Source organism: Epinephelus fuscoguttatus, linkage group LG2 (assembly GCF_011397635.1).
Source record: "Epinephelus fuscoguttatus linkage group LG2, E.fuscoguttatus.final_Chr_v1".
NCBI classification, from domain to species: domain Eukaryota; kingdom Metazoa; phylum Chordata; class Actinopteri; order Perciformes; family Serranidae; genus Epinephelus; species Epinephelus fuscoguttatus.
In genome coordinates, this window is record NC_064753.1 from 3,227,213 (window position 1) to 3,253,440 (window position 26,228).

Sequence of the window (26,228 nt, forward strand, 5' to 3'; positions counted from 1 at the left end):
CTGTTGAAGTCTATGGACGCTGAGCTTCCACTGTTTAATGCACTGTGACGCTACGGGAATGAATGAGAAGTCGCATCAGTGACCTGTGATAAGAAGCTGATTCTGAACAAAAGTTGAACGCGTTCTAGCGCATATTTAGTCAATGAAATGTAAATACAACAGTACATATTTGACCACTTATTTTTGACATTTTAGGGAAAGCTGAGCTTCCCTTGCAGTCTTAGAGCAATCGCCACCGTTGTTCAAGCTTTCTACCCCCTAGTAGGGAGGAAAAATAAACAAGGTTACACATTACAAGCAAATGTGGTCCAAATCTGTAACTGTTTTGCTCTCATGTGACAAAGAAGATGTTTTCAGAGTAGTGTTTTTTTCCATTCAGACGTGAGCCACATATTATACATAAAAAAATAAATAAGTAGAAAAATAAACATTTCACTTATTTATTTCACTGACGTGCTGACGTGCTGACGTATTGAGTTGTGTCATTTCCGGTGTTTCTGTGACAGCGTCTCTGTACTGCTCTGGTGAATTCCACTTGCCTGCTTTCTCACCTCAGTTGCTTTAACGTCTACTTCAAGTCATAACCCACACTGGTTCTGTTTAAGCACCTATAGCTCTCCTCCTTTCTACGACTTTCTCGCTAATCTCTTAGCTGTTGTTTGCACGCTCTTAGCCTTGGTAGCTACATTAGCTTAGCCATGGCTTCTCCTTCTCCTGCCCTCTGTTGCCCGGTGTGTCAAATGTTCAGTTATGCCTCTGCCTCCTTTAGCGACAGTGGTAATTGTAACAAGTGTAGCTTATTTGCTGCGTTGGAGGCGAGGCTTAGTGAATTAGAAGCGCGGCTCCGCACCATGGAAAACCATTCAGCAGCTGCGGTAATTAGCCAGTCCCCTGTAGCCGGTGCGGAGCCACATAGCCTAGCCTTAGCCTCTGCTAACTGTCCTCCGGTAACTCCCGTTCAGCCGGGAGGTTGGGTTCTGATTCGCCAGAAGCACAGCTCCAAGCGAAGCCCACGGCTCACCACCAGCCTGTTCACGTTTCCAACCGCTTTTCCCCACTCAGCGACACACCCGCTGAGGATAAAACTCTGGTTATTGGCAGCTCTATTCTGAGAAACGTGAAGTTAGCAACACCAGCGGCCATAGTCAAATGTATTCCTGGGGCCAGAGCGGCGACATTGAATCTAATTTAAAACTGCTGGCTAAAGCTAAGCGTAGATTCAGTAAGATTGTTATTCACGCCGCGCCAATGACACCCGGTTACGCCAATCGGAGGTCACTAAAATTAATATTGCTCCGTGTGTGAATATGCAAAAGCGATGTCGGACTCGTAGTTTTCTCTGGACCCTCCCAAATCTGACCAGTGATGACATGTTTAGCCGCATGTCATCATTTAACCGCTGGCTGTCCAGGTGGTGTCCAGCAAACGATGTGGGTTTTGTTAATAATTGGCAAACTTTCTGGGGAAAACCTGGTCTTATTAGGAGAGACGGCATTCATCCCACTTTGGATGGAGCTGCTCTCATTTCTAGGAACCTGGCAAACTTTATTAGTAATTTAAATCCCTGACAACCCAGAGTTGAGATCAGGACTCAGAGTCGCAGTCCTAAACGCCTCTCTGAGCTTCTAGTTCAGTTACCCAGCCATAGTTTTAATAGTTTTATACAAACGGTGTCTGTCCCCCGACCGCCTAAATTATCTAAATCTAAAATTAAACAAAGAGGAGTTGTGCATAACAACCTCATAAAAATTAAAACCTCTTCTGTGACAGAAAGACAAAACAGGAGAATTAAATGTGGACTGTTAAATATCAGGTCTCTATCGTCTAAAGCAGTGTTAGTAAACGAATTAACATCAGATAATCATATTGATTTACTCAGTCTCACTGAAACCTGGCTGTGTCCAGATGAATATGTTAGTCTAAATGAGTCCACTCCTCCCAGTCATAATAATACCCACATTCCTCGAGGCAGCGGCCGAGGAGGGGGAGTTGCAGCCATTTTTAACTCTAGTCTGTTAATCAGTCCTAAACCTAAACTAGATTATAATTCATTTGAAAGCCTCGTTCTTAGTCTTTTACATCCGACCTGGAAAACCTCGCAGCCACTTTTATTTGTTATAGTGTACCGTGCTCCTGGCCCGTATTCTGAATTTTTATCTGAATTCTCAGAGTTTTTATCCAGTTTAGTTCTTAAATCAGATAAAGTTATTATTGTAGGCGATTTTAACATTCATGTCGTTGATAATGACTCCCTGGCTACCGCGTTTATCTCATTATTAGACTCCATTGGCTTCAGTCAGGGTGTACATGAACCTACTCATTGTTTTAACCATACCCTCGATCTAGTTCTGACGTATGGAATTGAAATTGATAACCTAAAAGTCTTTCCACAGAATCCTCGCTATCGGATCATTATCTGATTACTTTTGATTTCTTTTACTCGATTACACGCCACTCAGCAACAGTTACTACACTAGATGTTTATCAGATAGTGCTGTCAAAACTTAAGGAAAAGATTACTTAAATTCAATACCAATACCTTCAGTAACAGAGGTTTCCCGTGCCGACTTTAACCTCTCCCGAATTGATCATTTTGTTGATAGCACCGTAGGCTCGCCACTCTGAACAACGCTCGACTCTGTAGCTCCTCTTAAAAGAAGTTAAAAGCAAAGAAAGTTCGCTCCTTGGTATAACTCTCAAACCCGTAAGTTAAAACAAATATCGCTAAAATTTGAAAGGAATTGGCGATTAACCAAACTGGAAGAATCTCGTTTAATCTGGACAGACAGTCTCAAAACTTATAAGAGGGGCCTCCGCAATGCCAGAGCAAACTATTACTCAGCTCTAATAGAAGACAATAAGAACAACCCCAGGTTTCTTTTCAGCACTGTAGCCAGGCTGACTGAGAGTCAGAGCTCTATTGAGCCTCGTATTCCCTTAGCCCTTAGCAGTAATGATTTTATGAGCTTTTTTAATGACAAAATTCTAACTATTAGAGGCAAAATTCATGACCTCCTGCCCTCAGATAGTACCTATCTAACCTCAAACACAGCTGTAAAATCTAATATATATTTAGATTGCTTCTCCCCAATTTCTCTTCAAGAATTGACTGCAGTGATTTCTTCATCCAAATCATCAACGTGTCTCTTAGACCCCATCCCAACTAGGCTACTTAAGGAGGTCTTACCTATAGTTAACACTCATATATTAGATATGATCAATATATCCTTATTAACAGGTTATGTACCACAGTCTTTTAAGGTAGCTGTAATTAAACCTCTACTAAAAAAGCCCACCCTGGATCCAGAGGTGTTAGCCAACTATAGACCAATATCTAATCTTCCCTTTATGTCAAAGATCCTTGAGAAAGTAGTCGCAGACCAGCTGTGTGATTTTCTCCAGGATAATAATTTATTTGAGGAATTTCAGTCAGGATTTAGAGTGCATCATAGCACTGAGACAGCTCTAGTTAAAATTACAAATGACCTTCTGATTGCTTCAGACAAAGGACTTGTCTCTGTACTTGTTTTATTAGATCTTAGTGCACACAATTGACCATCAAATTCTGCTGCAGAGACTGGATCACTTAATTGGCTTAAAAGGTTCAGCACTAAGCTGGTTTAAATCTTATTTATCTGATCGTTTTCAATTTGTTGACGTCGCAATGAACCATCCTTACGTACTAAAGTTTGTTTTGGAGTTCCATGAAGGTTCTGTGCTCGGACCAATCCTGTTTACTCTATATATGCTTCCGTTAGGTAACATCATTAGAAATCACTCTATAAATTTCCATTGTTATGGATGATACTCAGTTGTATTTATCAATGAAGCCAGAAGAAAGCAATCAATTAACTAAACTCCATAATTGCCTTAAAGACATAAAAACTTGGATGAGCACCAATTTCCTGATGTTAAATTCAGACAAAACTGAAGTTATTGTTCTTGGCCCCAAACAACTCAGAGACTCTTTATCTGATGACATAGTTTCTCTAGATGGCATTGCTCTGGCCCCTGCCACTACCGTAAGAAACCTCGGAGTAACATTTGATCAAGATTTGTCTTTTAATTCTCATTTAAAGCAAACCTCACGGACTGCATTTTTTCATCTGCGTAATATTGCGAAAATTAGGCCTATCCTGACCCGAAAAGATGCAGAAAAATTGGTCCACGCTTTTGTTACCTCAAGGCTGGATTATTGTAACTCTCTATTATCAGGTAGCTCTAGTAAGTCCTTAAAAACTCTCCAGCTAATTCAGAATGCAGCAGCACGTGTACTAACAGGAACTAAGAAACGCGATCATATCTCTCCTGTTTTAGCTTCTCTGCACTGGCTCCCTGTAAAATCCAGAATTGAATTTAAAATCCTACTGTTAACTTATAAAGCTCTAAATGGTCAAGCTCCATCATATCTTAGAGAGCTCATAGTGCCATATTATCCCACCAGAACACTGCGCTCTGAGAACGCAGGGTTACTCGTGGTCCCTAAAGTCTCCAAAAGTAGATCAGGAGCCAGAGCCTTCAGCTATCAGGCTCCCCTCCTGTGGAATCATCTTCCTGTTACGGTCCGGGAGGCAGACACCGTCTCCACATTTAAGACTAGACTTAAGACTTTCCTCTTTGATAAAGCTTATAGTTAGGGCTGGCTCAGGCTTGTCCTGTACCAGCCCTTAGTTAGGCTGACTTAGGCCTAGTCTGCCGGAGGACCCCTCTATAATACACCGGGCCCCTTCTCTCCTTCTCTCTCTCTCTCGTATCCTATTACTGCATCTAGCTAACCCGGCCATTCTGGATGTCACTAACTCGGCTTCTTCTCCGGAGCCTTTGTGCTCCACTGTCTCTCAGATTAACTCATATCACAGCGGTGCCTGGACAGCGTGACGTGTGTGGTTGTGCTGCTGCCGTGGTCCCGCCAGATGCCTCCTGCTGCTGCCATCATTAGTCATTAGTCATACTTCTTCTGTTATTATACACATATGATTATTGTCACACATGTATACTGCCAGGTATTAATACATACTTTCAACATATTGTACCGCAGTAACCAGAACTATAACTATAATATTATTACTTCCATTAATGTTGTTGTAAGATACTGTCATTACCTGCATATCTCTCTCTCTCTCTCTCTCTCTCTCTCCCTCTCTCTCTCTCTCTCTCTCTCTCTCTCTCTCTCTCTCTCTCTCTCTCTCCCTGTGTCATATGGATTACTGTTAATTTATCATGTTGATCTGTTCTGTACGACATCTATTGCACGTCTGTCCGTCCTGGAAGAGGGATCCCTCCTCAGTTGCTCTTCCTGAGGTTTCTACCGTTTTTTTTCCCCCGTTAAAGGGGTTTTTTTGGGGAGTTTTTCCTTATCCGCTGTGAGGGTCTTAAGGACAGAGGGATGTCGTATGCTGTAAAGCCCTGTGAGGCAAATTGTGATTTGTGATATTGGGCTTTATAAATAAAATTGATTGATTGATTGATTGACTTATGAGGTGAATGTTTCTCCATTTCTGTTGCTAAAATGTTACAGTTCGTATACACATTGGTACCTCCCATCTCTAACCCTAATCAAATAAAGGATTATTATAGCCTCAGCAGTGTATAGCAAATTAGTGGAACTTAAGAGTCATGAAGTCTGACCATATTCAATCTAAGCCACAGAAGCCTGTCTCTGTGCAACTAGCCAAAGAACTCTGGACTCCAGGCCCTGTGTTGTGAAGGCCACTCCCAAAATCCATTCACAGCACATCTCTGACCTGACAGTCCAAACTACATAAGGAGCAAAGGGATCTGTAATGCTTACTCAAGGGCGGATTGTCAACGGGGTCCGCTCATAATTCCGACATCCCATTGTTCCGAAATCTCAATGTTTTGACACCCCATTGTTCTGACCGTATTAAATCCATTGTTACGAAGTCCTGTTGTTCCAAAATCTCATTTTTCATTGTTACAAAACAACTGTTTCATGGTTAAGGTCTGGATAGGTTTAGGCACAAGAACTACTAGGTTAAGGTTAGGAAAAGATCATGGTTTGGGTTAAAAACTTTCAACATCATTTCTACTTCCTCAAAACAGGGCGACCATTGTCGTCATGACAACAGTAAACAACACGACAACACGGTCTCTTGCTGCTTTCCCTTGCTGCTTGCTTTTTCCACTTTTGCATTGCAACATTGAGATTTCGGAACAATGGGTAATTTTCGGAATAATGGGATGTTTGAATAATGGGATGTTGGAATTATGACATGGCACCATTGTCGACAACCTGTTCCTACTGAGCATTCTGCTCCATGCCCATACCAGCTGATGACTGTATGTCAATATCCTAATGCACGTCTCTTTCATAATTCATGGCATTCGACGATATCACACAGCTCAGACTTTCATTCAGTGTTTGCAGCACTCTGCTCAAGGAGCCCAGGAACATTAATGTGAGGTCACATCAATACTGCACAAAGGAACAATCACCACATGCTGCTTTCTACACAAACTACACAGGCATTCACGAATACACAAATGCTAATAAATTTAAGAAAATTCCAGTATTATTCAGGTACTACTTTGAATGCAATCACACAACCTTTAAAAAGCTGCTACTAATATCAAAATAAGATGTCTCGCAGTTTATCATTCCACTTTATGAACATCCAACATCAAAAAGCAGAGACACAGAAACTTTAACCTGTGTGGCAACTAATGATTATTTGAAGAATTGAAGAATTGTTTGTCTATTAAATGTCAGGGAGTAGGGAAATTTGCTCTCTAAAGTTCCCTTAAAAATGACGATCAATCATCCATCCATCCATTTTCTAACCACTTATCCTCTTGAGGGTTGTGGGGGGGCTGGAGCCTATCCCAGCTGACATCGAGTGAGAGGCGGGGTACACTCTGGACAGGTCGCCAGATCTATCACAGGACTGACACATAGAGACAGACAACTATTCACGCTCACATTCACACCTACGGACAATTTAGAGTCACCAATTAACCTATCCCCAACCTGCATGTCTTTGGACAGTGGGAGGAAGCCGGAGTGCCCGGAGAGAACCCACACTGACACGGGGAGAACATGCAAACTCCGCACAGAAGGGCTCCCGCACCCGGGATCTAACCAGGAACACAATCAATCAATAAATCATCAAAATGGTTGCTGATATATTTTCTATTCATTAACTAATCAATTGCTCTTTTAGCTCAAATATAGTACAGGAACATTCCACCCACACTGTGTATAATCCCCTGCTAGAGGTTGATTGACGTCACTGCACGCCACTCCTACTCCGCCTGAGAGACGTTGTGTGTGCGTACACAACTCATGCAATCAAAACTATTCAATTGAGTAAACAGCTCATCACCCTCGGCTTCTCAGTTCTGCAATGATTGTTTTTTTCTTTGTTGCAACAGTGTGCATTGGTGACAATGTAATCATAGATGTTATAGTTCATGGTGCGAGGTTATTGATGATAATACCACAGTGTAGATGCTTATGATAATTAGCATGCTAATAGCTTACCTTATGAGGTGCTTATCTGGGGAAATGAGTAGATTTAATCCAGTCTATATGCTACTAATTGTTATCTTCAAGCTGCTGCGTGTTCATTTAATTACTTGTACTTTTAAGTTGCATCACTGTTATACTATGAATAGCGTAATCCCTAACTCAGTGGCGGACCGAAGCAGCTCCGACACTCTGGCCCGGTCACGTGACCTATATCTTGTGGAAGCGAATGCCATATTACATATAATTACAGTCGTCTGCTGTTAAACTGACAGACAGACAGATGGACAGCAAGAGAGAGAGAGAGAGAGAGAGAGAGAGAGTGCTAGGTAGCTAGATAGATAGATAGCATCTCCGTAGAAACTAGAATTACTAGCTCGCAGCTGTATGCCTTCTCCCCGTTCTGTGACCTTGTCGTGGTAGAGTAGGCTTGCGTGGTTCTATGATCCTGAGAGCTATGCTGGAGGGAGCCTAGGGCCCCTGGCAGGTGCAACCATACCAGACTGGTCTTGGGTGAGGAACGAAAGGCAGCACCTGGTCCTCCAGGTTGGGGGTTGGGAGTGGCGCTAACAACACCACCCCGTAAAAAAGCCTACTGTTACAGAAACTACAATGAGCAATCCTATTGACATCAGGCGCACAGTAGACCCCGGCCACCCAAACTCTTTGGGTGGCAGTATGACCACTTCTGATGAAATCCGAAATGAAGTCAGGAGTGCGAAAGAGGGCCTAAAACCAAGATCCGCATTGGAGCATGGAACGCCCAAACCATGTTTGAGACCAACAAGACAGCACAAGTCCTCAGTGAGATGAAAAGGTACCACCTGGACATTCTGGGGTTAAGTGAGAGTCACTGGACCGACTCTGGTCGTCAAGTCCTGCATGATGGGTCTGTCATCCTCCATTCTGGCCATGAGAACACCCACACACATGGTGTAGCTATCTTAATCTCCAAGGAGAAGGCCAAAACCTTGCTGGAGTGGGAACCAGTAAGTGAAGCCGGAGCATCACCAAGGAGATTATGTACGGACGCCTGAGATGGCCAGGACATGTGTTGAGTATGGAGCAGGACTGCATCACAAAAGTTGCCTTAAGATGGACACCACCAGGCAAAAGAAAACCTGGGAGGCCCAAAACCACCTGGTGCAGAACTGTGACACAAGAGCTGGAACAGATGAACCTGTCATGGGGAGAGGCACAACATGCTGCCAGGGACCCAATGCAATGGAGAGTGCTCAGTGAAGCCTTATGTCCCATAGGGGATGAAGAGGAGTAAGTAAGTAAGTTATAGTAGGTGTATGTCTCCATGCAAATGTCAAGTGTTAGTTATACTTTACATCCATATCTGTGGAAACATGAATGCTTCACACACCTTTCGCCCGGCAGCACCGAAGACCTATACAATCAGCACAATTTCAAGATTAGTGTCACCAGTTCAGCATCTGACCTGTCTCCCCTTCTGTTCCTGAGTGACATACATTTTGGGGCCAGAAAAGTGTTTATGCAGAACATTATGATGTCACACTGAAGCTGACCTCTGACCTTTTAGAATGAAATTGTCATCACTTCATTGTTTTATCATATTTGATTTTTTTTTTGTGAAAGTTTGTCATAATAAGTACATGAATTGAGTTTTAGCCAAAAACATGTATTGTAAGGCCAGAGTGACCTTGACCTTTTACCACCAAATTCAAATCAGTAAATCACTGAGTCCAAAAGCAAATTTGTGTCAAATTTAAGGAAATTACCGTAAGGCATCCTTGAAACATCACCTTCAGAAGAATGAGATGGATGCAAGGTCACAGTGACCTTGACATTCGACCACCAAATTCTAATCAGTCCATCGCTAGTCCAAGTGGATGTCTGTGCCAAATTTTAAGAAATTCCATCAAGGTCTTCTTGAGATATTGCGTTAATGAGAATGACAAGGATGCAAGGTCACAGTGTCACAGTTTTGCAATCCTGGTCACCCGTTCTTTTCAGTCACTTAGCCTCAGCCTGTAATTTTCAACTTATCCCACCTCTCTGGCTCTCTGCAGTTGGGTTCAAACACCACCTGTTACACACAATGATTTAGACTTTCCACCACCAAAGTCTAATCAGTTCATCCTTGACTCCAAGGGGATAGTTGTGCCAAATTAAAAAAAAAAATGAAAATCTGTTCTTGAAATATTGTGTTCACACAAATGGGACAGATGGATGACCTGAAAACAAAATGAAAATAGTAGCCAATATCAGCACCTAATTTCTTCAGTTGAACCTGGAGTCAGCATGTGTAATTGCATTACACAGTGGCTAAGCTTCATTTGGGCTGCCTGGTCAGAATGTGGGCTGTGGTTGGTTGGTTGGTTGGTTGGTTGGTGGGTTGGTTGGTTGGTTGGTTGGATGGATGGATGGATGGATGATGGATGCATGGATGGATGGATGGATCTCTCTGCATGGAGAGACACCACCACACGTGAGAGAAACTACAATTACTGCCTCGCAGTTGTATGGCTCCATGCAAAAGTCAAGTTGTAGTTTTACTTTACATCCATATCTGTGAAAACATGAATGCTTCACACATATCTTCCCCCCGGCAGCACAGAAGATCTATACAATCAGCACAGTTTCAAGATTAGATTACTGAAGCTGTGTCACATCTGGATTACTGCAATTCTCTTTTCATGTGTCTCAGTAAAACTTCTGTAGATCGCCTTCAACTGGTGCAGAATGCCGCTGCCAGGCTGTTTACCAAATCATCCAAAAACTGCCATATTACTCCTGTCTTGGCCTCCCTACATTGGCTTCCTGTCAGCTTTAGGATCAGATTCAAAATCCTTGTTTTAACATATAGAGCCCTTCATGGTCAGGCACCTGAGTATCTGTCTGACTTGCTTCATGTATACGCTCCTAGTAGGACACTTAGGTCGGCCGATCAAGGCCTGTTGGCAGTTCCTCGCACTAGGCTCAGAACTAGAGGTGACCAGACCTTTGATTCCATTGCGCCCAGATTGCGGAATGCCCTCCCACAGAATTTGAGAGCCGCAGCTTCTGTTTAAGTTTTTAAGAAGCACCTTAAAACTTACCTGTATAGGCAGGCATTCTTCAACTTGTCTTAAGTGATTTAGTTTTGCAACAATTGCTGCCGTTTCATTTTGTGTCTCTGTATGTTTGTATGTATGTATTCTTGGTTTGTGTTTTAATCCTGTGAAGCACTTTGTGAGTTCTCTCCGTGAGAAGTGCTATACAAATACATTTTACTTACTTACTTACTCTGATCTTTCCTCTGTTTTATTCATGTGTGATAATGTTAGCTGCGATACTAGGCATTTCATTGTTATGAAACCATTTATTTGAAAAATACATCACAGTATGAAGTGACCTCTAGGACAATCTCAGACTCATGAAACTTTACAGCCACAAACTAGAGACCTCGAGCATTTAGAAGATTGTTGGTTTCGTAGGTATTAGGAGAGTAACGATCCATCGATCTGGATCGGCATATCAATTTAATGATCAATGATCACATATCTTGCAAAGTGAAAACATCGATCCATATCGTCATCTTTAGCACAGGCTTTTATTTTGAAAGTCAGTGTCACCGTCAACCAGCGGCAAGCAGATGGCAAGCAGCCAAGAGAAAGATGATGAGGATAACATTATTCACTTGGGAATAAATCACCAGAGTGGAAATATTTTGGATTTTAGAAAAAATACAGGACAACATAAAGAGCACATATCATATGTAAACAATGACGTTACGAGATAAAACACGACGTACTTGCTTGGACGAGCATCTCACTCTGCTAACTTCTTGCTTTAGGAACATTAGCTGCTCTGTTTTAACAATTTTCGGCTGAAAAACTGTGCATGCAGGCTGAAATTAAACCATGCTGTTCTATCAGGAGATGCAGTGACTTAAACCAATGGTGAGTAAGAAATATAATAATGTTACATGGAATCTGTTAAGCTATGAGTAGGAGAAAAAAAGTCTGCTAGACGCTAGGCTAATTTATGCGGTGTAAACATGCTTAAGCTAATGATGAGGGATTAGCATAAAACAATTGTTCTGTCCATGAACCTTGGCAGTTACTACTGAGCTGAATGTGATACTTTTATTAAATAATCTTGTTGTTAAACTGTGTTTTATGGCTGTTTGGAGAATTTTTCCTTTAGGGCTTTAAGCCAGATAGACCTGAAGTTTAATGAAAAGGTGATGGTTTGGGTTAAAATGAAAAGATTTCTTTCAGAAAGGTCTCTCTGACAGAAAGCCCTGAAGGTTAACTTCTCCCATTTGTTGATTATTTGTGTTAGTTGAGTCAGTTTAAAGTGAAAATTTACTGCACTTATTATTTATGTGTTGTTTATGTGTTTTATGGCCAAAAGTAAAAAAGAAAGGGGTGGCAGCATCTTCTGTAACAGACCGTATTAAATGGGCATTTAATATCGTCCAATATCGATCGCAGACCACTGAATCATATTGAAATTCAATCGAATCGTGGCAAACGCTGTTATTTCGGAAAATACAGTATCATTGTCCAAAGAATCAATATAATATTGTAATACTGTATCATGACGAAACTGGTAATTTATACCCCTAATAGGTATATTAACTATAAGGGGGTTTCTCAGCAGTCCAAAGAACAGAAGTTCTCGCCATCCAATTGCCCCCTGAAAAAACACCCAATAATACCAGCATATCCCACGTCTTAATCCAAAAATGCTACATTAGGAATAAAGCCTAATTTGAAATATCTAAATGGATTTGCTGTTTACATTACGAGTATCAAATTCAGAATATTGTCATATTTGGAATAACAGAAGAACATGAATGTACATGTAAACATACCCAATGACAGCTTTTTCCAGTTGGAGAAAGAATCTAAGACTTTTGTAGAACTTTTTGACAAATAAGAAATATTTGTTCATAGTTCAACATGGAGGATTTAAACATGACAGTAACACACTATAGTCAGGGTTCTGCATACACAGCCAGCTTCCACATACTCATACTTGACAATAAGATGCCAACCTCATGACAATAAAAAGAGGAGCTGCCTTGTTCTTTGTTGTATAGCAATATGTGTCTTTGTACTGCCTTAGAGCAATTATAAAAGTGTAGATAGCGACAGATGTTCTCAACTAGCCTCCCTCTGAAACAAGAATCCGCTTTAGATTGATTTCACAATCTCTAATCTGGTAAGATTATAAACTCTGTCCAATAAAGCAACACCCACTGCAATGCAATAACCGCAATGAAGGAATGGACATATTTACCCAGGACATTTCCCGCAGGCACCTCCTCCAGCTCCTCCAGCTCTCTGCCCATCAGCAGGTAGAGACTTTCCACAGAACAACAGGACAGATGAGGCACCTCAGGCACACAATCTGAAGCACTGCAACCCCCTGGCAGCTGACAGAGATGAGAGAAGGAGTGAGCATGAGGAGCAAAGAGGCTGAAATAAAGAATTTGCAATTATAGGGTTTTTGGGATTACAACGCATGCACAGCTTGGTTCACATTTCATTGCCTATTCAGTTAGGATCTAAAAACCAAATTAAATGTTATGACTTGTCTAATGTCAGTGCAGCTGCAAGGGGAGAGGCCGCTGAGATGATTGTTTGTTTTTCCTGTGTGAGCTTTGCTAACATAGCTACTCTTCTTTGTGTTGAGCATTTTGGAAATATTTGGGGACTCATGAGCCTTTGAGCTGTTATTAGAAGAAGTTTTGTGGGCTATTGTGTAATTCAGCATTTTGTGGTAATTCCTGTTTAGGAAAAACTTGGTAGCTCCAAGTTTGTGCAGGCTGAGCATTTTGAATGTTGCTACTTTGTTTAGCTTTTGGCCAAGATAGTTGGACACTTACTTATTAGACATCCAAGATGGCGCTGGGGGTCGGCAGCCTGTTGCAGCAGCTCTGACTATTTGCCCTCTTTTTGCTTCTTTTTTGTATCTTTAACTTTGTGTTTTAATAGTTGTTTTTTTTTTTTTTTGCTAATTTATATTGCATTGCTGCAGCGTTCTAGTTGTAGTATTATTGGGGAGTAATTTGTTTCTTCTTCACATAGATTTCTTTAATGTTAACTATGTTAACGTACACTCATGAGGAACTACTCATAAAACATAAAACTAACATAACTACAGAAAATTCTGTGAGGACAACATTGTCCCAACAAGAAATGTTTACTGCTTTTCTAACAAGCCATGGATCAATAAAGACATTAAAGGCCCTCTTAACAGAAAGAAGAGGGCGTTCATGTCCAAGGATCACGAGGAACTCAGGGCTGTTCAGAAGGAGCTGAAGAGGAGACTGAGGGAGGCCATAAACAGCTACAAGGAGAAGATTGCAGCCAAGATGGGACAGAACAACACGTAAGAGTTGTGAAATGAGATGAGGATGATGACAGGCGGGTGTGGGAAAGCCACACCCGGAGTCAAAAGGTGGCCCAGAATTTGCAACAGAGCTAAACCTATTCTTTGAAACACCCCCTGTGAGTTCTGTCTGTGGATCTGAAACCCCACCCACCATCACTCTACCCATTCACACCTCTGCTGTAGACTCTGCTCCCCTCCCCAGTAGCGACCTGTCTCCCTCCCCTCCCCCTGCTCATTGACAGCTTCAGGCCCCCCCTCACTCCGCCGGTGGCTCTAACGTCACATGTCATGAAGACATTTGAGAGGCTTGTTCTCCAGCATCTGAGGCCACTGCTCTCTGCCTTCCTGGACCCCCTGCAGTTTGCTTACCAGCAGCACACTGGTGTGGAGGATGCCATTATCTTCCTCACTCACAAGGCCCTGTCTCACTTGGAGAGTGCTGGAAGCACTGTGAGAGTCATGTTCTTTGACTTCTCCAGTGCTTTCAACAGCATTCAACCCAGCCTCCTGAGAGACAAGCTGCTGGATATGCAACTTTACCCAGACATCACTGCCTGGACTTTGGATTACCTCATGGGCCGGCCGCAGTACATCAGAGTGGATGGCTGCATATCTGAGGTGGTGTCTGGTAACACTGAGGTGCCCCAAGGAACTGTTCTGGCACCATTCTTCTTCACTCTCTACATCTCTGATTTCCGGTTCAATTCTGGTTCCTGCCACCTCCAAAAGTTTTCCGACAACTCCTCTGTAGTCGCATGCATCAGCAATGATGACGAGGAGGAGTACAGAGGACTAATTGAGAGCTCTGTCGCGTAAAGCAACCAAAACCACCTTTAACTCAACATCAGTAAGACTAAAGAGGTGGTGGTGGACTACTGGAGGAACCGGAAGCAACCTGCCCCAGTCACCATCCAGGGCGAGGAGGTGGAGATGGTGGACTCATACAAGTACCTTGGGGTCCACATCAACAATAAACTGGACTGGACTCATAACACAGATGCCCTCTATAGGAAAGGACAGAGCAGGATGTTCTTTCTGAGGAGACTCATATCGTTTGGCATCTGTAGTGGGCTCCTCAAGACCTTCTACCAGTCTATGGTTGCCAGTGCACTCTTCTTTGCTGTAGTGTGCTGGTGGGGTGGAGTTCAGACTGGTGAGGTCAACAAGCTCAACAAGCTTGTGAGGAAAGCCCGCTCTGTGGTGGGACTGGACCTGGACAGTCTGGAAACAGTGGCTGAGAGGAGGGTGAAGGACAAAATCTGTGCAATCCTGGACAATCCTTTTCACCCTCTGCACGACGAGCTGTGGCTGATGGGCAGCTCATTCAGCCAGCGGGTTATCCCACCCAGAAGCAGAACTGAATGATTCAGACGCTCTTTTGTGCCCACTGCCATCAGACTATACAACAGCGGTTTGGCTTAGCTACATCTAGTTCTGAACTGACTTATTTTACATCCATCCAATATGACACTTTTTCTGCCACCTGACACTTTATTTCATTCAACACTTCGTCTGCCATTTCTTAGTCACTTTATTCATCTGATGTAGCAATTTTATTAATGTAGCAATTTTATTTTATTTTATCTTTATTTATCTATTATTATTTTTAATTTTTACATTTTATTTTTTCTCTTTAATCTTATTCTATTTAATGTCCCTTGATGTTGTCTTGTGCTGCTGTGATACTTGAATTTCCCCCCTGGGGGATCAATAAAGTATATCTTATCTTATTTTATCTTATCTTACACACTGGGACTCATCTTGAACTTATTACAATTAAAACTTACCAGACCACTCCTCTCCAGCACACCTCCCTCTCTCCACCTCTCTGCTCCAACACTGACTGACAGCTGACTCCACTCATTCACACTCACCACTGCCCCAGGGCCGCTACAATATGCTATCTACAGAGATAGCACTGGCGATCTGAACCAGTCAGTGGCGAAAAAGCACTTTATACGGGACGCAATTGCCCCCATTACCATTTTAGCTCGTTTCGCGGCTCAATACTGAACCAATTTTATAACGAGCGGTACCCATGAATCATACGCACACATACACATGGAGAAATAGAGCCCAGGTTGAAAAAATACCGAAGTTGTCCTTTAAGCATTTACTATTCCAAAAGTATTTATTCACAAAGAAGCACAGCAAAACCAAACATGCAAAATTCTAACTAGTCACTATATACAAGTATGGATGTGTGTGTGTGTGTGTGTGTGTGTGTGTGTGTGTGTGTGTGTGTGTGTGTGTGTGTGTGAGACAGAGCGAGAGAGAGACAAAGGTCTGCGTGTGAAACAAAGGCCGTCTGGCCTACAAAACAAAATGGCTGACAACAGAAAACTACAAGATGGCTGAATCAAAGATGGCTTGAGATCGGGGAAGGTTTGCCTAACCTTGTAGTCAGTCATGATAAAATTAAAGGAGAAGATGGGGGAACTCTGAATCTCCTCTTTTGGTGTACCTATGTTGAAAGCCAATTTGTGAGTGAGTCTACATGAATGCAATATGTGCTGCAAAAAGGTCTGGGTTAGTGCAGAGGATGTTAAGTTATATGCAAGACTCTAAGCAAACATCACTTAGCTTTGATGAAGCCAACTAACCAATAACCTAACTGCAAACAATCACAATCATAACTTAATGAACAGCATTAAATCACAATTGACAAGGTTAAACAGTCTTGCTAAGCCTTTACAGCTGTGATAATGCTATGCCCAGTTGTTACATTACTAATTCTTTAATGGAGGGAAGAGGTGCTTTGTGGCATGCTGCTTTTGTTAGACGCCAGTTGACGGCTGGAAAGAACTGTGGTTCCAGAAGCGGTCTTGTTCTCAAGGTGCCGATCCGTGGAGAATGGTCGCCCGGTGTTATTGTAGAGTACTACCATTTCAGAGGTCTAGGATTAAGTGTCCCCTTCAATGGTTCAGGTGCAAGAAGAGCTCCTCAGAGGCTCAGGAGATGAAGCACTGATGAAGAGTAGAAGTATCTCCCTAAGTTGTCTTGGTGACATCACAGAGTCACATGTCACGTAGGTGACAGTCCATGGCAGCAACAGTCATGTTTACAACAACAAAGTCCCTTTTTAAAACCCAATAATATCTCACTGGAATATTAATATTCCTCCTGACATCACAATACTGAGTGAAGAGCGAAGACAGTCAAGTGTAGTTGTCGTTAACTAGAGAAATCTTGAAGTTATATTCCCTTCATCTGCACTGCGGCCTCTCTGCTGTTGGCTGACTTCACTCTGTTGTGTGCGTGCGTGTGTGTGTGTGTGTGTGTGCGCGCGCTGTGAGGAGGAGGTCAGCCCTGACATGCAGAGAGCAGGAGAGAGGCCTTCAGAATGATGATCAAGGTGATACAGAGGAACGCAAAGATTTTGTGGACTTTTAAGCACAATCACTTGTGAGTTCAGCAAAGAGAAAATACACTTCCTTGACATGTGGGTTATGGTTAATGAAAGGGGATTGGCTACTACTTTGTATCAAAAAGAGACGGATAGAAATACGTTGTTGTTAGCCAGCAGTGCGCATCCCACCCAACTTAAGAAGGGTCTGCCAAAAAGCCAGTTTTACAGACTGAGGAGAGTTTGTCAGACCATAGAAGATTTTGTGGAAAAATCAGTAAAAATGAAATCAAAATTCCTCTCACAGGGGTATCCCCATGAATGGGTAGAGCAAGTCTACAATTCTGCTCTAGAGAAATCCTGCCTTGATCCGTTAAATAAAAGCCAGAAAAAAGAACAACGGTTCTCGGATACGCGTGTCACTACTTTCTCTCATTGCAGTCATATTGTAAAGTCCACATTCATGAAACACTGCCATTTATTAAAATCTGACCCAGAGCTCAGTTCCATATTTAAAGAAGACAAAACTTAAAGACCGTTTGGTTCATGCAAATTTTTCTAATAAGAAAAAACATAATCAGCCACAACAAACCCTTCTAAGTCCTCTTCCTAATGGAAATTATAGATGTGGGAATTGCGCACAATCCAACAACACCTTCAATACAACGTACTTTTGTCACCCTTTTACTGGTAAAAAGTTTCCTATTGAGAGTGTCATCACATGCCTGTCCACTCGTGTTGTTTACACTATTCACTGTCCATGTGGCCTTGCCTACGTAAGACCACCAGAAAACTTAAACAAAGAATAAGTGAACACAAGAGTGCCATTCATCGCGAGGATGAAAATTACCAAGTGACAGTCCACTTCAATGAAATGAGGCATGACGTGGCCTCCCTCTGCTTCCGTGAGATAGAACAGGTTTCTATGCCACCTAGGGGTGGAGACCACGACTTGCTTCTAAAAAGAAGGGAGGTGTTCTGGATTTTTAGGTTACAGACACTGTCACCAAAGGGACTAAATGATGAATTGTTGTTGAATGTAATGTTGTAGATTTTCTACTGATCTGTTGTCTGACCTGGTTATCAGATGTGTTGTTAGCAGGGAGAGTCACCCATATGGAGCCTGCCTCGGTTGGTGCATTCAGGGGCCGTAGGAAATGCTGTAAAATACTCTTCTTTGCTTTAGCCTTTGATATGTGCTCTTTTTTCCTTATAAGTGTAGCTTAAATATATTTACTATTTATTCTATATAGTTTTTGAAAAACTAAAAATATTTTTGTACACTAAATTATTCAATACATTTAAAAATCTTGAAATATTGGCATGAGTGCCCTTATGTGTAGGCTATATTACTATGTTTTTGTCTTTGGATATGTTATCTGAAACGAATTTTAAAACATATCTTGTTCACACATTGTAAGCCTAAAGACCATGAAATGTTATTGTCTTTTGTTTATTAATTATTGCTGTTGTCCTAAAGTAATGCCAATAATGGCGGAGCTTACAATTATTACGGTCTTGATTAAATTTGCCTTGGGTTGTTTAATACCGGGTCTCGGTACTGATCCCTTCCTGGGCATTTGATGAAGTCTCCTGGTTGGCCGGTGATAGATTGGTGTCAAATTGTTGTTATAGCCTGTCTGGGCACAAGAGCCATGGTCCTCGTGGCCCTCGTGAAATTCCTGCCCTGCCTGGAGGGATACTTGGCTGTGTCTTCATCTGTAATAAACCCCCCAGAACCTAAAACTGTGGGTAAATGGGGACCCACCACGCCCATTGTGTTCAGATACCGCAACCTTATAGGAGAAATAAGCGAAATTCATCATTTCTAGATTGAAGGAATTAAAAAATTGCTATGTGAAGAACTAGAGGTGTAATTTCATCTGGACTATAGCATGACCTCACACGCCCACTCTCTCTGTGTTGATCTCCAGCCCCTTGTTTACAAGCCGGTCCGGCTTCTCCTGGACAGGTACAACATAAAGTCAAATGTCTGTTTTAATTAGTGTTACAGTCGCTATGTCGATTCAATTAAATTTAATGTTACAATCGTAGCATGGGTTAATGTCCGGAGCTTGAGTTATTAGCGGCTCTGTCCCAGCAATGGGTCAGGCGTTACAGTTGTGTTAGGTGAGTAGCCCAGCAGCCCAGCTACCATTTGGAATTAGCATTGTAAAATGTAGCCTGGCGGGCTGTGTTTAGCTATTTCCCTGCCTACTTCAATGATGATGGTACCTGTAATAAATGTAATATATTTGCTGAGATGGAGGCGAGGCTCAGTGACTAGAAAAGCTGGTAGAAGCGCTCCATAGCTGTAAGTTACTCAAGTAGCTCTAGTAGCTCTAGTGCTAACTCCAGGAGCTAACACTAACGTCCCTACTCAGTAGGGACGAATCTGCCTGTAGTGAAACCGGGGCTAACCGGTGCTTCCTCCTCAGGCTCCACTTCACTCAGCTGCCAGCACAGCCAGTTAGCCTCCGCTAGCTTCCCAGCTAACATTAGCCCCAGCTCTCCATTTGGATCTAACCGGAGCACCGAGCCCTGGTTTGTTATTCAGGTTAATGTGGGAAGAAACAGCGTGTATATCGGGCAGCTGAGTGCCCCTTTAAAGCATATTTTGTCAGGCTGTAAAGTTAGCTTGTCACAAGGCTGATATACATGGCGACATAACCAGGTGTTGAAATGTTTAGCTGCGGGCATCGAAGGGAAATGAAGACAGGTAAATTCATAAGGTTTTAATAACAGCAGTTTAGCAATTCAGTTTGTCCGTGAGGGGGAGAAATACAGAAGGGATAAGTTAGTAAGGAGGCAAGGGTGTGGCCGCCTAGAAGGTGCTTGTGACTGGGAAATGCAAGTAGATTTAGGGGGAAAGCTTGTTGTTCCCCAGGAAATAGTTTGTACCAAGCAGAGGCCTGACATAGTGCTGTGGTCAGTGAGTCAACGGATAATTTATTTCATTGAGCTGACAATTCCTTGGAAAGACTCAGTGGAAGAAGCCTACAAAAGAAAAAAGCTTAGGTATGCAAACTTAGGAGCAGAAGCTGAGCAGTGAGGATGGAAAACTAGGATTTGTCCAGTGGAAGTGGGGTGTAGGGGATTCATAGCAAGATCAGCTGTCTCGCTCTTGGGAGAACTCGGAGTGTGGGGACAGAGTTTGAGGAAGACAGTGAAGGACATGTCAGATGAAGCAGCCAGAGCTAGCCAGTGGATCTGGATGAGAAAAAATGTCAGTTGGGGGCCAGCAGGGGGAACTACTAAGCAGGGTACATAACTCCTTGAGATCAGGTCGAGAGATCAACCAATCAGTCCTCTCAGGAGAAAATCCAGGAAGAGGAAGGTTATTTAAGTGTGGGAGTGGTCTATTTGAATCCCTTTTGTTTGAGACCATGCTGCAATGTGAGTGTGTTTGCTGATCCTGTGAGTTTATCTATCTCCTTTAACTTTAGCTTATATTGGAGTTATGCTATGTAGCGTGTGAAATAGAGTATGGTGAATGTGATAGGAAAGGTAGTATCAGCAATGTCTCTACCTGGAGCTCGCATGAACGGAGCCTGGGTTTGTTGAAGGTGGCAGTGCTGTTTGGGCTGATAAAGCCATGCGTAAGTAAGATAATGAGGTTGTTAGGTTGGTGTGGGGAGCAGTGAGACCTGGCGTTAGGGGAGTGTCTCTGGGACGGCAGAGATCACTGTCTAGCCTCCTGGAGGTGTCGTGGGACCAACTAGACGAAACACTGATGAAAGGAGGTTCCCACCTGATGACCCCAAAGACATGTTAGTTATCACTGCTCACTGGTCTGTATAGTTAAGCCTTGCCATAATAGCTTATCATAGGGCTTAGGAGGTTATTCACTGAGTCTCTCTAACTCCCTGACAGGATGTAGTACAGTCGAAAACAACTCTTAATTTCTTCTTCTTGGGATGGTATATTCCATGATGAGGAATAAGCCATACTCTCCCATTGTTGCTGTCTAGCTGCTCTTCTGGAACTCTAGTGGCATATCCCTTCTCTAACAGCTCCCTCATATATCCAGTGTACTCTTTATGGAAGTCAGGATACTTGAGAAACTTCCTTTGGAGACTTGTCAGGTGCTGTTCAGCTTGATGTCTGTTGTCAGGCATTCTCACATCTTTGTCTGTCAGTGGTAGCCCAATGCAGTAGTGACCATCTACTAGCGGTGCAGATCTTTTCCCTGAGTCGAGGAACTGACAGTCTTCCTGTGACATCTCTGCTTTATCATCGTGTCCTCTTCTTGGGAAGTTGGCATTGTACAGCTGAGCAAACAGATTTTCCACATTAGATACCGATATATGATTGACCGAGTGACTCACCATTTCTTGGTTTGCAGAAGTGGTAGTGGGTCTTCTGAGCGGACCGTTGATGACCCATCCGAGAGGGGTCTTCACTGCATATGGCCCGTTGCCCCTGCTGTTTACTATCTACAAAGGCTCAGTGGCTTTGTAGGTATCCACACCAATAAGCAAGCCGATTTCTGCTTCGATGTGCATGATGTGAACTTCCAACAAGTAAGGCCACTGTTCCACATCCTTCTGCAATGGTATGCTGTCCCTTTTTACTGGTATTCTTGGTTGGGTCAATGCCTGAGGAAGGCCGATGTAATTTTCCTCTTCCAGGCTAGATACTTCCAGATCTGGCAAGATATGAGTGATCACCTTCTTTTCTGATCCCATAGTAGTCAGCAGGAGCTCTGCCTTTCTTCCTCTCAGGTTACGCTGCTGCATAACGTTATCACTGCAGGAGGTTCCAGTGCTTCCTTGGTCTAAAAATGCATAGACCTGGATTACCTTGTTGCTCTTTTTGGACTTTAGTTTCACTGGTACAATGGAAAGGATATTTTTCCCATTGCCTGCCCTGGTTTCTCTGATGCATTCCTGTTCTTACCCTATGAATGCACTGGTGACCTCTGTAGTGATTCCTTTGTTTGTGGTTTCATCCTTCTCTGACAGGACTGCAGCTTCTTTCACAACATGCAAAATGTTTGGATGTTTTGCTGAACAATCCCTGCACTGCATCCTCTTACAACAATTCCTGCTCAGGTGACCTTGTGTTAGGGACTAGGTAATTGGACGTAGCTCTGGCAGATGAAGGCACTAAGCAAATCGATCTTTATGTACTCACTTTTGTCGTGCACACATCCATAAAGGTCCTCACGTTTTGATTGATTGATTGAACGATTTTATTGAACATGTTAAAAGAAACAAAAAGTCAAACAAAATAAAGCATACAACATAAAACAAAACAAAGCAAGCAAAACAGAATCAAATAATAAACAACTTAAATGATATTGGTCATGTTCAAAAGGGGAAAGAAGAAGTAAAAAACTTTTCTAGTCCTACCCCCTTATATTTTATGTGTGCAATTTAAGTTAAAAATAAAAAAAAATATATACAAAAAACAAAACACAAAAAAACAAAAACAAAAAAACAACCTTAAAGTTCGATTTTCAAGATATAATACAATAACAGACAAATACACTAGAATTTTCAAACAACCGTCCAGCAAGACAAAACACAATTAACAAAACAAGACAAAAAAAATCACTGTTCCATCTCATATTTGCGCAATACTTTCTTTCTGAAAAGGTTTTTTAGTTTAGTTAAGGTTTCACATGTTTTTATCTCGTTGTTACTGCTGTTCGATAAGTTTATACCCTTGGTTGAAAAACAGTGAAGTTTTGCAGTTGTTTTGATTGGTGGTTTCTTGAATATGTGGATTCCTCTGATGTTATGTTTACTTTCTCTCAGTTGGAACAACTCTTGGACACTGACTGGTAATTGATGATTTATTGCTTTGTGCATGATTTGAATCATTTTATAATCAACCAGGTCTTGGAATTTTAGTGTAATTTGATAAAAAGTGAATTTGTAGGTTCTCTGTATGTGGTTTTATTAATGATTCGAATTGCTCTCTTTTTTTGCAGGATGAATACTGGATGTGTGTTTGTTTTGTAAGTGTTCCCCCATACCTCCACACAGTAACTGATGTATGGAAGTATGAAGGAACAGTACAATGTATATAGTGAGGCTTGATTTAATAGGTATTTGACTTTATTCATTATTGCAAGTGATTTGGATATTTTTGCATTAATGTGCTTTATGTGTGGCTTCCAGTTTAATTTACTGTCAATTAATACTCAGAGAAATTTAAATTTCTGTTAACCTTTCAATTTCTATATCATTTATCATGAGTTTCTTGTCTGAGTTTGTCGATCTATTCCCAAAGATTATGAATTTTGTTTTGTTTAAGTTCAGTGTTAATTTATTTTGATCAAACCAAGTTTTCACCCTGCTCAGCTCCTTTTCTACAGTGTCCAAGAGCTGCTCCAAGTTGTCCCCACAGCAGAGCAAGTTTGTGTCATCTGCAAACAGAATTGTTTGTAGGGTTTTTGATATTTCACATATATTGTTAATATGTAGTATGAACAGTAATGGTCCTAGTACTGAGCCCTGAGGCACTCCATATGTGATCTCTTGGAATTGTGACTTATTGTCATTTATTTCTACATACTGTTGTCTATGTTGTAAGTAGCTGGATATCCAGGATGATGCTGTCCCTCTGATGCTGTTTTCATTTTATTTGGAAATATCCCGGTTTATAGAGACATGTTACAGATGTGAGACAGGGGTTTAGCTATACAATCAATGATATTTTTAACTGTAGTTATGTCAAGACCATTCCAGTCTGGAGACTTCTTATTCTTAAGTTTTTTTACAGTGTCAATGATTTCTTTTTCATCAGTCCCTCTCACAAATATTGTTTCATTAATATATATATATATTTTTACTTTCAACCCCATCACTACTACCAGTCTTTGCAATCTCTCTGGCCAAACCAGGACCGACCCTGACAAGAATTTGTTAAATTCCTCTACAGCTGAGGCCATGTCAGCAGTGGTTGCGTCATTTTTTGTTAAGAAATATTTAGGATATCCTGTCCTCCCACTTCCTTTTTTAATAATTTCTTTCAGTATATTCCAAGTTTTGTTAATGTTGTTTTTATTTTTGCTCCAGTGATTTACTGTAATATTCCTTTTTACTGGTTCTCATAATTTGTGTTACTTTATTTTTATATGTCTTATATGAGTGTTGGGCATGTGTTGTTCTTTTCTTTAAAAATTCAGTGTATAGTACGTTTTTTTCTTTTACATGCTCGTAATATCCCCTTAGTTATCCATGGTTTTTCAACATATTTTTGTTTAACTTTTTTTTAACTAGTGGGCAGTGTTTTTCATAAAGATTTGTTATTATTGACAGAAATTTATTGTAGGCCACATCTACATGTTCAACATATACTTTATTCCGGTCTTGTTTCATTAGCTCTTGTTTAAAAGCAGTGATGGCTTCCTGTGATTTATATCTAATTGTTTTGATTGTTTCTGTGTAGTTCATGGTCCTGGTACAGTTCTGTATGATTGCAAAGACTGGCAGATGGTCACTTGTATCGTTCATTAATAATCCACTTTTCACTTTTTTTTTTTATCAGTGACATTGGTGAATATATTATCTATCAGTGTAGCACTGTGATTAGTTATCCTGGTTGGTCTTGTGATTGAGGGATATAAACCGATACTGTACATTGAATTAATGAATTCTGAGGTTGTATTGTGTTCCTGTGGATTTATCAGATCGATATTAAAATCTCCGCAGCTGATGGTAGTTTTCCTGTTATTTATATTACTGTATAGTTCTAGTAACTTTTCCTTGAATGTATCGATGCAAGATCCAGGTTTTCTATATGCACAGCTTATTAGAATGTTTTTTTGATTTCTCCATTTCTATTTCAACTGTGGTGCATTCCATGATGTTGTCCATGACAAATGACATATTTCTAACAAACTTACTTTTATAGTTATTATCGATGTATAATGTGCCCCCCCCCCCCCCCCACCCACCTCTAGATTGAATTCTGTTTGTACAGTACATTTCATAATCCTCAGTCTGAACCATTTCAATTTGGTCCTCGCTAAGCCAAGTTTCAGATATTGCTATTGCTGTATATTTTTTGTCCAGTAGTCTTAAACAGTGTATGATTTTTGAAAAGTTTGATTGAAGGTTCCTGCTATTAAAGTGTATTATTGATATTACTTCATCCATTTTCACATTTCTTTTAAACTGTTCTTCCGTGTAGTAGTTACAATTGGTGTGGGTGTTGTTAGAAAGTTATTTTCGGGGTCAATGTCATTTTCTATGTCTTGTGATTTGTGGTCAGTGTATCTGAAGGTTTCCAAGTCCAAGTTTTCATAGTCAGATGGATGGTTATTAATGTCGGGACTGGTCATGGTGAATTTCAGTCTATTCAGTTAGTCAATGTTTGAGTTTCCTTATGTTGTTCTTCTTTGCTGTCTTAATATCCGTGGATTCATGCATCATATTTGTCCAGTTCGCTGATGTCCCTGATGATGTGTACTTTTTCTTCCTCTGGTGTAGATCCGTTCGTCTTGATGAAAATCTTGCAGTTGGAAGTCCATGTTGCTTGAATCCTGTTCACTTTTATTCCTTGATCAGCACAGGTTTTCTTTCCATATTCCTCTTCTCTTTTCAACGAGGAGTCCTTCCATATGCTTTGTATCTTTAACGAGCTAGTCTTTGACTAATGTAAGTGTGGCTCCGTCTATTTCTTGAAAATGCCCACTTAAGCTATAGAGACCAAGCATATAGCTGACGCGTGCTTCAGTAAAACTCCGTAGTCCATGTTCTACCTTTTAAAATGTTTACTGAAAACTTTGTTCTTCAAATACAAAATGAAAAAAGTACTTAAAACATCTTTCACAAACGTTCGTAAGCACGGTCAAAGACTTTTGTGCTCTCAAGGCTCCATAGCTTCAACTGAAAATCTAAAACGTCATACCTTTAAACCACTCAGAAGCTAGAGCTTACTACACTATTACACAGCTTATTGGTAATAATTAAGCATGCTACACTGAAACTATGCTTATCCTCAGCAAATTAAATACATGAAAATATGTTTATAAATATTTTACAAATGGCTCTAACAGCCAGGATGACACATCCTTTCTCTCAA

At 41.3% G+C, this 26,228-nt stretch overlaps 1 protein-coding gene across 1 annotated transcript in view; it reads right to left on the bottom strand.

Annotated features, from left to right (window-relative positions):
* Window positions 1-26,228, bottom strand: part of efl1 (elongation factor like GTPase 1) — a 310,425-nt gene that overhangs the window by 202,412 nt on the left and 81,785 nt on the right. The window contains exon 14 of the mRNA XM_049602819.1: window positions 12,746-12,881. Within this exon, the coding sequence (XP_049458776.1) occupies window positions 12,746-12,881 (136 nt within the window). The remainder of the gene's footprint in view (window positions 1-12,745; window positions 12,882-26,228) is intronic.